Source organism: Panthera leo, chromosome B4 (genome assembly GCF_018350215.1).
Source record: "Panthera leo isolate Ple1 chromosome B4, P.leo_Ple1_pat1.1, whole genome shotgun sequence".
NCBI lineage: Eukaryota > Metazoa > Chordata > Mammalia > Carnivora > Felidae > Panthera > Panthera leo.
In genome coordinates this window covers 80,811,482-80,823,835 of record NC_056685.1, presented here as the reverse complement: position 1 = coordinate 80,823,835, position 12,354 = coordinate 80,811,482, and the positions used below count along the sequence as shown (strand labels likewise).

General features: G+C 37.2%; 1 protein-coding gene across 1 annotated transcript; it reads right to left on the bottom strand.

Annotated features, from left to right (window-relative positions):
- Positions 1 to 380: 380 nt before the first annotated feature.
- On the bottom strand, positions 381 to 1,358 carry LOC122223600 (olfactory receptor 9K2). Its single transcript, XM_042944584.1, has one exon. The coding sequence runs from the start codon at positions 1,320 to 1,322 to the stop codon at positions 381 to 383; it is 942 nt and encodes a 313-aa protein (XP_042800518.1). The 5' UTR covers positions 1,323 to 1,358.
- Positions 1,359 to 12,354: the final 10,996 nt, after the last annotated feature.

The following is a 12,354-nucleotide window of genomic DNA, read 5'->3' as shown; positions in this document are numbered from 1 at the left end:
GTAGGATATTCTTGTCAATATTAGTGATTATGTTATGAAGGAAGGAGAAATTCCAAAACAATCAGCTCACAAAACATTGCTTATACACTATATTAACAGAAAAGTCGTGCTCAGCAGCAAGCCATTAAATAAATACAGATCAATTTTGTGAAACAGAATGTTATTTGAGGTAGTGGGAAGGATTATTGTGAAAAATGTTTCTCTAACATCCAGGACATCTCCAATATCTGAGACATTCAAGATGAACAATGTTCCAGGTACCTCACCAGAAAACAGTTACAGTAAGATATTTATGATGTTTAATGGAATAACTTTCATTAATGGGCACAAGGAGTATGAAAGAAATAGCCACAAAATCAATGGAGGAAAAAAAACAATAATCAAAGAATAGGATTTTTCTTCTCCAGAAGTTTTTTTAGAGCTTCTTTGACATCTTTGTTTCTCAGGGAGTAAATCAAAGGATTCAGCATGGGAGTGACTAGGGTGTAACACAACGAGGCCACTTTACTCAGCTCAGGAAACCTGTCAGGAGTGAGATACATAAAAAACACAGCACCGTACAGCACACTCACGACTCCCAGGTGTGAGCTGCAAGTGGAGAATGCTTTCTTACGTCCCTCAGAGGAGCGTATCTTGAGAACTGTGGACACAATATACAAGTAAGAAATAATAATAACTATGATGGTAGGCAAGATGATGATGCTCGATAAGGAAAAGGAAATGATTCTAGAGATGAAGAGGTCAGAACAAGATATCCTCTGAAGTGGGCGAGTGTCACAGTAAAAGTGGTCTATGGCCCGAGAACCACAAAAGGACAGAGTAAATGTCATACTGGTCTGAAGAACTGAGCTGATGCAGCCACATAAATAGGAACCGGCCACCAACTGAGTGCAGAGACGTGCTGACATCTGGACAGAGTAGAGGAGTGGGTTGCAGATGGCAATGAAGCGATCATAGGCCATGGCTGCCAGGAGAAGTCCCTCCGCCACGATGAAGAGGGCAAAGAGAAAGAGCTGGGCCACACAACCTGCAAAGGAGATGGACTTGCTCTCAGACCAGAAGTTGATCATGGCCTTGGGTGCAATAACAGATGAATAGAAGAGATCAATGAAGGACAGGTTGCCCAGGAAGAAATACATCGGTGTGTTTAGCCGAGGATCAGTCATAATAATGGTCATCATCCCAACATTCCCTAGAAGGATCATGGCATACACAAGCAGAAAGATCAGGAAGAGGAGAATGTGGAACTCAGGGTGGACCCTGAAGCCTACAAGGATGAAGTCAGTCACTTCTGAGTGATTGTCTGGTCCCCTGTCACCCATGGCAGAAACCTGCTGAGAGGCACAGGGAAAAATAAACAAATGATTCTGGGCTTTGAACATAGCCCTTTGACCATTGCAGAATTAGGATTACAAAGCCATTGTATAATCATTATTCTTGTTAACTTTATAAAATTAATGTGACTTCACTTCAAGCCATTGAAACTGAGGATGAATCAAAATGTTAGTTTTATGTCCTTCTTTCTGCAACGGTGGATTAGATGTTTTCCCTTGAATCTAATACAGTTTCCTTCCACCCAAGTGCCTTTCACATTTGCAAGTATCACTTCTGTGTATGTTTCTGACTCATGATTTGTGCAATAAATTCATTGTCATGAAAAGGTGACTGGAAAGAGACCACAAATAATTTAACACATGACATTTGGGAAGGAATTACAGTGTCTGCATTTGGATATATTAGGGGATTTAGTAGCCTCCTTCAGGAAACCCTATCTTTGAGAACTTAACTTATATTACATGTAAACAGATCTAGAGAAAGTGAATGACTTTAATAAAAATTACTTAAAAGGTGCAAATACTTTTTGTAGGTAATGGAAACTTTGAATCGTGGTATAGGTTATTTGCTCACTAAGATCAAAGTTGTGCACACATAAACACAAATATTATCAGGACTCATGTGCTAAGATGTCTCTCCCAGATGGGCATCCATAACCCTTTCATAAGAATAATTTCCCTGCATTAACTCAGCCTGAATCTCAGAATTTTTTAAAGAAGAGACCTCCAGGTAGTGTAGATGGAAAAGTTACTTTAGAGAAAAATACTGAACAAAAGATACATATGAGGGATTGTTGACTGTAATCTTCTCTACGCTGGATATGACTTTCATAGTTGTCATACCTCATTTACTAGACAGCTCAACTGAGAATTTGAACTGCTTATAGTAATAACATGGCAACTTTTTCAGCCTAAATAATAACAATAATAATAACAAAAACAACGACAACAATAATGTTGCACTTTTGGCCTGCCAGCCACTTTTCTAAATGCTTTTTAGTAGCTCGTTTAATCCACACAACAATAATATGAGGTGAGTACTATTATATTCCAGAAGAGGAAACTGAGATCCAGAGAAATTAAGTCTGTTGATACCACGTACCAGGGTCAGAATCCAAATTTGTAGAGTAAAAACTTGGCTCCAGAATCCCTCCATTCTCATTCACTGCAGGATACCACCTTTTATAATAAGCCCTTCTGGTTCCTTTAGGTGACTTCCTTCTATTTGTACCTCAGAATTCAGTTAAAGTTTCTTATCTCCAAAATAAATTCTCCAATTTTCAACCTAGGTTAAGACACTTCTGCATAGATCACGCTCCCAAGGATGGTAGCTATGATCACCACATTTTAATATGCATATTAAATATTCATAAGTTCTTCCTTAAGATCAAACTTCAAGCTGTCCTCCATAAATTCAGCACAGTGTTCTGTGTCTGGCAAATAGCGGTCAATATTTTTTATATAGATAATATATTGCATGATATTTGAACATGCAGAATCAGAAAAACTTGAGGACTTTGAAATACTGAGGTGGTTAGCATGGGTTTAGATTTAAGTAAAGGAACGGCCAGTGCTGCTTCTCGCATTTACTAACTGGGACCTTGGACTAAGTGACTTATGTAACTTATTTGTTTCCTGTACAACCTCCTTACGTTCCTTAAGTTACTGATGTAATTTTGCAGCAAGTTACTATACCAGTGTATCGTCACATAGAGCAAGGATACAACAACATAACTACCAAGTTTTCTTGGGGGTATATACTTAGACCATGCACATAAGAGGCACCTGGGTGGCTCAGCTGGTTAAGCGACTGACCCTTGATCTCAGCTCAGGTCATGATCTCATGGATTATGACTTCGAGCCCTGCTTCAGGCTTTGTGTTTACAGCATGGAGCATGCTTGGGATTCTCTTTCTCCCTCACTCTCAAAATAAATAAATAAACATCTTTTTAAATGTTTACTTATATTTTAGAGAGAGAAAGAGAGCAAGGGGGAGGGTCAGAAAGAGAGAGGGAGAGAGGGAATCCCAAACAGGCTCTGCTCTGTCAGCGCAGAGCCTAAAGGGGGCTCAAATTCACAAACCATGAGGTCGTGACCTAAGCGGAGATCAAAAGTCAGTCATTTAACTAACTGAGTTACCCAGGTGCCCAAAATAAATAAATAAACTTTTAAAAAAAGGATAATGCACATAAATGAGTATCATTTATGACAAACTAAGCACTATACAAATATTAACTATTATCAATTATCATATCTTTCTGTGTTCAATCCAACAATGCACACCAAATAATAGGCACTAATTAGATTGAAAATAAATATGTGTATGGGCTTTTTGGATAAACGATTCTATGTTGAGGGAAGGAATCAGAGAAACTGTTAAAATATTAAAAAGAATAAAGAAATCTGAGAGAAGTGTAATATTTGCCCCAGAAGGAGATCACTAAAGAAAAGTGTTATGGTGTCTCCTTGTTATATTTTCGTTATTCACCACCTCCATCAAAACTTAAATATTTAAATAATTGTATTATAAAAGAGCAAAATTTTAAGTATATAATATTTAGGTTCTGAAGAGACATAAGATACTTAAACAGTGAGAATAGAGCCTGAAGAAGTTATGAAATATTTTTAATCATATATTTTATTTATTTCCTCTCATCTTGCAAGGGGTAAGATTGTACATCATTTTAATTATCCATATTTATTCCTATAAATCTTATTCTAATGTTAATAAGTATACCTGAAGACATTTATACCTAGAAAAGGGAGTCTTTCCTAGAGTAGCCGATAAAGAAATAGTCAGTTTGAGACTTATTATTTGTCAAAACTCTCATATTTCTTTTCTTTTAACGTTTTATTTACTTTTGAGATAGGGAGAGACAGAGCATGAGCGGGGGAGGGTCAGAGAGAGGGAGACACAGAATCTGAAACAGGCTCCAGGCTGTGAGCTGTCAGCACAGAGCCCAACGCGGGGCTCGAACTCACGAACCATTAGATCATGACCTGAGCCAAAGTCGGCCGCTTAACCCACTGAGCCACCCTGGCGCCCCAAAACTCTCATGTTTCAAGATGTACTCTTACCTTACCTGGTCTGGTAATTTGTCAGATTCTGAAAATGAAGCAGCAGAATCCCAATGTTTTCCTCTTGTAATTGTTTTAATTCTAGAAAGGGTAAACATAAAGTTAATTAATGACTGTGCTACAAGTACTAAATAATCATTATGTCAGGATAAAATTAATCACCCCCCCCCGCAAAGAAATTCCAAATGCATGGTTATTATCCAAGTTTTAGTTCTTCCCATAGATAAATCAGACTAATTCTCCTTATTGCTCTAATTAACAACTGTTCTTAAGTAGTCGACTTCTTGGAAAATCCTATGGTCCTTTGTAGAAGAGACACAAGGTGAATTTTCTAAATGATGCTTTGCTAAGACTGAAACAGATCCAGGAATTACAGTCAATAGTTTTGCAAAATGAACCTGAGGAATCAATCCACAGGATATTCTGTCCTTCGTTCTTGGATATTAAGTGCTTTTAAAGAAGTGAAGGAGATTGTCTTCGATATGTAAGAGGCCCTGAGCCATCTGGAATCTCTGATAATCTACTAGAATATCAGCACCAGTTATCCATCCTGGCTTTGGTTTTGCCATAACAGTGTAACTTTTGAAATAATTACAGCATTGAGCTTTCTCTTTCCTTCTGGGAGATAGTTCTCCTGGGAAAGAAGGAAGCATAAGGAAGTCACTAAGGTACGTAGATGCCAAAGCCAAGCCCCATCAGGATCACAGATGCTCTAGATTTGGAGGAAATAAGAAAGAAAGAGAAAGGAAAGGAAAGGAAAGGAAAGGAAAGGAAAGGAAAGGAAAGGAAAAAGAAGAGCCTAAACTTAATAGGTGTCAAAATACATACAACAGCTGGGTTTTTTTCCTTTTCTTTTCTTTTCTTTTCTTTTCTTTTCTTCTGTGAATCCTTTAGAAGGAGCAAAATTTTCTTTCAACTTGAAATTCTCCACTGAAAAAGAAGCATTTCAATTTACCATTACGGCAAAACTTGTCATAGGCAAACTGACATAAATGTGAAAGAAAATACTATATTATGAAATACGTTTGTAGAGATGTTTGTATTCCTAGTCATAAAGTTCATTTCCTTTTCACTTAAAACTCTCCATATTTATTCTTTAGCTATATTCTGTCATTTATAATTGATAATTAGAAGTACAAAAGCATACCATACTTGTTCATTAATATTTACCATCAGGCATGGTGGTGCTAGAAGGCATCCTGGAAAATTCCTTAATTACTGCTATACCTCCTCCTCTCTTTTCTATTAATATCTTTTGCTAATCACTATCAGTACCCAAAAGTATAGAAAGCATTTTGTTTACCTGTCGGTTCAGTGAAATAAATACCCAGGAGACAGGAGCAATTGCTCTGACCCCCAGTAAAATTAGCCCTCTGTCGAGTAGTAAGTATAATAACTCAGCAAAATCCAATGTCATAGGGGCAGCAAGGAAAAAAAAGTGGTTAGCAGGTTTTAGAGTGGTAGTTGACATTCCAACATTGACCCACGGTACTTGGGCCAATAGTCACATTATGAAATAAATCACCTCATGTATTATTTGCTAACGCAGTATAAATACAATATCCTAGAGACAATAACCCAACTATGTAAAGTGCTGACAGATAGTATATCTGAAAACGGAGTCTTCAATAAGTGATTCTACCATTCCATGAGTTCACCTGATTCTGCCTGACGAGGTGCATGATAATTCCCTTGAATCCCATGAATAGGAGTGTATCCCATTACTTCTCTTCTTGTAAAGTGAGTGTCTTACACCAAAGCCCTAGTGCAATAGACATGGTAACAAATAAGGCATTTGTTGCATCTCATATAGTGGTATTGACATAAGTAATTTGAGCAGGAAGGGCAAAATTATAACTACAGCAGAGCCTGGACAAATCACTACTTCTCCTTCATGGAAAAATCAATGTAATCAAACTGAAGCATGATGACTGGCTGATAGCCCCAAGTTATACTATATTTATCAGGAAAATTTTTTGTTGTAGTAAGAATATTTACCATGAGACCTTCCCTTTTAAAGAAGTTTTAAGTGTACAACACAGTATTGTGACTATAGGCACAATGTTTTACAACGGATCTCTAGAACTTGTTCACTTTGCATAATTTAAATAAGTTGAAACCAATTGAATGCCAATTCCTCATTTTCCCCTCTATTCAACCCCAGCAATCACCATTCTACTCTCTGCTTCTAAGAGCTTGACTTTTTCAGATACTTTATATAATAGGAATTATAGAATATTTGTCTGGGATTGCCATTTTCTTTTAGCATTATGTCTTCCATGTTCACCGGTGTTATCAAAAGCCAGAATTTCCCTTCATTTTAATGACAAATAAGGTTCCATTGTATGCATATTCAACATTATCCATTCATGCATCAGTAGACATCTTGGTTTTCTCCCTATATTTTTGATAACCACTATCAGAAAATTGTGCACTTAGCATGGATAATTTCCAGGTCAGCCAATGTTGAGCCATCCATGTTGTGAGTTCTATCTCTTCTACTATGGTTATATTATTGGTGAGAACCTAGTGAATGAACAATGAATTGGATGGCAAAGAATCTGGAAGATAATGGATCATTGCCTTCATCAGATTATTGATAAGCTACCTCATATCTGATATAAATTACTGAGCATTCATGTGGGAAATTTATATTCTCAATTCCTTTTACCATTCAGGCAGGTCCCTCTACAAACAGACCACCATGTCAGTAATCCTTCAAGCTTGCTGATTTCAAGTTCCTAGTTATCCATGTCAACCACTAGCCTACTGACCCTAAAAATATGTGTCTGACACTATAGTCCAGACAAGAAAATAACTATGCAGCTTGAAATTGTGCCTATTTTGAATATTTTCTTTCTAAGTGATATATGAAATAACTTTGAGCTGGACTAGAATGCTGCAATAGTAGTCTATTTCCAGCTGATGCTCATATCCCATGCAGCACCAACTATAAACCTGGTTCAATTTATTTTTTTCTCAGGACTTAATAATGTTAAGATTCCAATATTATTTCAAACTATGTATGATCTATACTTAAATATTCATAAATGACCAGCCAAATTTGATAATATTTTTGGAATTGCTTTCCTCAATTTAAGATACCAAATTAACATGGAAAACAAACTTTAAAATGTATTTTGTACTCAAAATATTTTTTGAGAAAGGGTCCCTGGGTGGCTCAGCTGGTTAAACATCCGACTTCAGTTCAGGCATGATCTCACATCTCGTGGGTTCAAGCTCCATGTCGGGCTCTGTGCTGACAGCTCAGAGCCTGGAGCCTGCTTCAGAGCCTGTGTTTCCCTCTGTCTCTACCCCTGCCCTACTCATGCGCGCGCTCTCTCTCTCTCTCTCAAAAAGAAATAAACATTAAATAAATAAATAAATAAATAAATAAATAAATAAATAAATAAATATTTTTTTGAGATTTTAAGATGGTTGCTCCAAATCCTTGTAATTCATGATGACATAGTGGTAACGATTGAGAAATTATGATATAAATAATTATTTATAATGTTTGTGCTCCCTCTGTTTAATTAGCCCATCACAGTTATTTCAATAGCCTTGTTTGCAAGTCCACAAAATGATTAATAGATCAAAAAGAAAAGCTCAATCTTCCTAAAATTATATGTAGGTAAATGGATTGAATATAAATATATTTTATTCATTATATAATACTCATTATCAGTAGAAACACAGTCATTATTAATTTTCATAAAAGCATTACATACATAAAAAAACAAGTCATAAATAGCATAATAACATTCTTTCTTGTTAAAGGGGATAACTCATGGTTATAATATTCACCACACAAAAACTCGAAGGTCTAAACCCAAATTTCCAAATTTGGTATCAATTTCAAATATTAATAGTAAATTTAAAAAGATTCTACCCTCATAATGTGTACATAAATTTCCTATTGAGAAGATAGTTATATCTTAAAATAATGAGTGTTTTTCCTCCCTTATATATTTAATTTGTTTTTTTATTTCATTGGTTATAATCCTTTGGTAAATGAAGATGAGTCTTTGGTAGTGGATATCTTTTCTTTATTCCTGGTTTCAAATAGAAAGTTTCCAATGATTCCACATTAAAAAATGTTTATAAAAATTTTCTTTAATTCTGTCTTTTATGCCTACTTTCAATTAATTTTGTTTTTTTTAATATCAGAAATGCATGTTGAATTGTATCAAATACTTTTCCTTTCCTATTGAGAACATTATGCTTTTCTTCTTCAGTGTGGCTGTATTTCTAGTCTCTCTACGCTATTTCATTGACTATTCATTCTTTCACCAGTACCACAGTCTGGATGAGTATAGTTGTATGGTTGTGTATAGTTGAATTTGTGTATTGTCATTCTTCTGATTCTGTTCTTTCCTTTGATATTGTGTTGGCTATTCCAGTCTCTTGCCTTTTTCAGATAAACTTCATTTAATATCTAAAGTTTGCCAATAACACAAAAATAACCTGCTAGAATTTTGATTTAGATTGAATTGAATGAATAGAGCAAGTTGGGAGGAAAAGACATCTTGACAATGCTAAGTTTTCCTTGTCAGGAGCATTCAATAGTTTTCCGTATAGTTAGATCTTCTTTGATTTCTTATATTAGAATTTTATACTTTTCTTCCTAGAGATCATGTTCATATTTTGTGGGATTGACATCTAAATATTTTACTGCCAGTAATTGTAATATAAATAGTATTGTGTTTTTAATTTTAAATTCCACTTGCTCATCGGTGGTATAGAAAGCAATTAACTTTTGTATATTAACCATGTATCCTGCAACACTCCTACATATCTTATTAGCTTTAGAAGGGTATTTTGGCAACTCTTTCATATTTTCTACACAGACAACTATGTCACCTATGGACAAAGACATATTAATCTTCCTTTTTATTCTGTATAATGTTTATGGTAATTTGCTAGGGCTGCCACAGAATGGGTGCATTAAACACCAATTTTTTCTCCCAATTCTGGAGACTGAAAGTCTATGATCGAGGTGCCATAAATAAATATTCTGAGGCTTCTCTTCTTGGATTGAAGATGTCTATCCTCTTGCTCTCTTTTTACATGGTTGCCCCTCAGTGCATATGCACCCCTAGTGTCTCTCTTTGTGTCCAAATACTTTCTTATAAAGATATCAGCCAAACTATATCAGAATCCACTGTAACAGACTTATTTTATTGACTTCTTTGAAGGCTCTATCTCCAAATACAATCATATATTGAGGTACTGGGGGCTAAGGCTTCAACGTATGAGTTAGGGGAGGAGGAGTCAACATGATGGAGAAGTAGGGGAACTGAAGTTCCCTTGTCCCTCAAACACAGCAGTATTGAGGCCAGAAGACTTGGAATTCCAGGAATCTTGGCTATAGAGTGACAGAAACATCTCCAGAGGCCCAAGGGGACAACATGGTGGGCCATAGGTGCATGATTGCAAACTGGGAGAAACAGAATGGGCGGCCTAGGAATGGAGGGAAGAGATTCCCTTCTGTGGAGAGACAAAGGGAAGAAAAAGACAGGCTCTGGAAGTGTAGGATTCTACTTGAACAAGAGAAAAACCACGGACTGGGGAACACAAAAAATGGAGAAAGAACCAATTTCTAAAGCAGGACTTTCTGTGCCCTATTCATGCATTTGGAGAGGAAGGGAGCCAGATCCAAGCTCAGTAGCTGGCTCCCAGGCACAGCCAGAGAGGGAAATCCTCTCCCTTGAGTGCTGTGGGAAGAAGGTAAATAGCCATTCTGAAAACAAAAGACCCTGCAGGCCCTCTGCCAGCCAGAGGCCCTTTGTCAGTTGCCTGGCAGAATGACAGTACCCCAGAACCAGGGCTCACAGAGTGGGATCCTTTAAGATATCAGGGCTGAATCCCAGCAGAGCACCAGGGAGATCCGGGAGACGGTGTAGCGGGAGGTAGCGGGCTGCTCATGCCCACTCAGCACTGTGAGGAGCCAGAGGCCCTTAGTTGGCTGACTGGGAGGAGTAGCACTTCCCTGGAACCAAAACACACTGGAGTGGGATCCTTTAAGACATCAGGGTTTGATTCCTAGACAAGCACCTGGGAGGCACAGGAGACTATGGAGCAGAATAGAACTGGCTCACTAGCACCCACCTGGCACTGTGAAGATGGCCTGAACAGACTGGTTTGGGACACCCAGTCTGGGGAGGAGAGACTGGGTTGCTGCCATTTTCTCCCCATCACCAACAAGGTGGGGTTTCAAGGAAGGGACAACTGGCCCACAGTGGAGGCAGGACCCACCTACACCAAACCATGTCTCTTCATGCCTGGTAACTGTGTATCTAACAGAGCAAGATTGACACTGACCAAACCCCTGCAGCCACCAGTTCCAAGGCACCATCAGATACCGGTACAGTGGTTTTGCATGAATATATATATATATATATATATATATATATATATATATATTCTTCCTTTTCTTCCTCTTATTTCTTCCTTTCTCCTGTCTGGTTACTCTGACTATTGGTTTCTTTATGCAGACATTTTGAATCTATTCTTTTTACACCTCTTCTGTATCTCTTTCTTCTTTATTTTCCTCTCTCTCTCTCTCTCTCTCTTTGGCCTAAGCCATATAGTTTCTCTGATACTCTGTCTGGTCAATTTTGTTTGTTTGCTTGTTTTCCTTTCCCCTGCCCTTGTCATTTCTCTCTTTGTGTTGGATAAGGCCTCTTCCACCACCCCTCCCTTTTATTAAATTTTTTTCCAGGGATACTTCAATGAACAAATCAAAGCACACCTGGTGGAAGGTACAATCCACCACTATGAGTAGGGAGATAAAGCAACCAGAGTCACAACAACAGAGAGCATGAAACACTCCAAAACACCTCTGAAGAGCCAGGTCCTGAATAGCATATGACCCCTTTTTAATATAGTAGTGCTTATGGCTGCAGGACTCATAACAAGTATTAAAACACATAAGGGACAGAAAACTAGCCAAAATGACAAAACAGAAGAATTCTCTTCAAAAGAAATTCCAGGAAGAAATTACAGCTAGATAATTGCTCAAAACAGATATAAACAATATAACTGAGTAAGAATTTAGAATTATAGTCATAAGACAAATAGCTGGGCTTGAAAAAAATAGAAGACAACAGAGAATCTATTGCTGCAGAGATCAAAGAACTAAGAAATAGTCACAACCAATTAGGAAATGTTGTAAATGATAGCCAAATTATGGAAAGAGCCTAAATGTCCATCAACTGATGAATGGATAAAGAAATTTATCCATTTCTTTGGGGGCACTTGTACCCCAATGTTCATAGCAGCAGTTTCAACAATAGTCAAAATATGGAAAGAGCCTAAATGTCCATCAACTGATGAATGGATAAAGAAATTGTGGTTTATATACACAATGGAGTACTACATGGCAATGAGAAAGAATGAAATATGGCCCTTTGTAGCAACGTGGATGGAACTGGAGAGTGTGATGCTAAGTGAAATAAGCCATACAGAGAAAGACAGATACCATATGTTTTCACTCTTATGTGGATCCTGAGAAATTTAACAGAAACCCATGGGGGAGGGGAAGGAAAATAAAAGAGGTTAGAGTGGGAGAGAGCCAAAGCATAAGAGACTCTTAAAAACTGAGAACAAACTGAGGGTTGATGGGAGGGTGGGTGATGGGTATTGAGGAGGACACCTTTTGGGATGAGCAATGGGTGTTGTATGGAAACCAATTTGACAATAAATTTCATATATTGGAAAAAAAATAAAAACAAAGAAAAAATAAACTGTAAAAAAAAGGAAATGTTGTAAATGAAGTACAAAATAAACTAGATGTAGTGACAGCAAGGACAGAGGAGGCAGAAGGGAGATTAAGTGAAGTATAAGATAAAACTGGAAAATAATGAAGCTGAGAAAAAGAAAGATTAGAAAATACTAGACCATGAGGGGATAATTAGAGAATTAAATTATTCAATAAAAC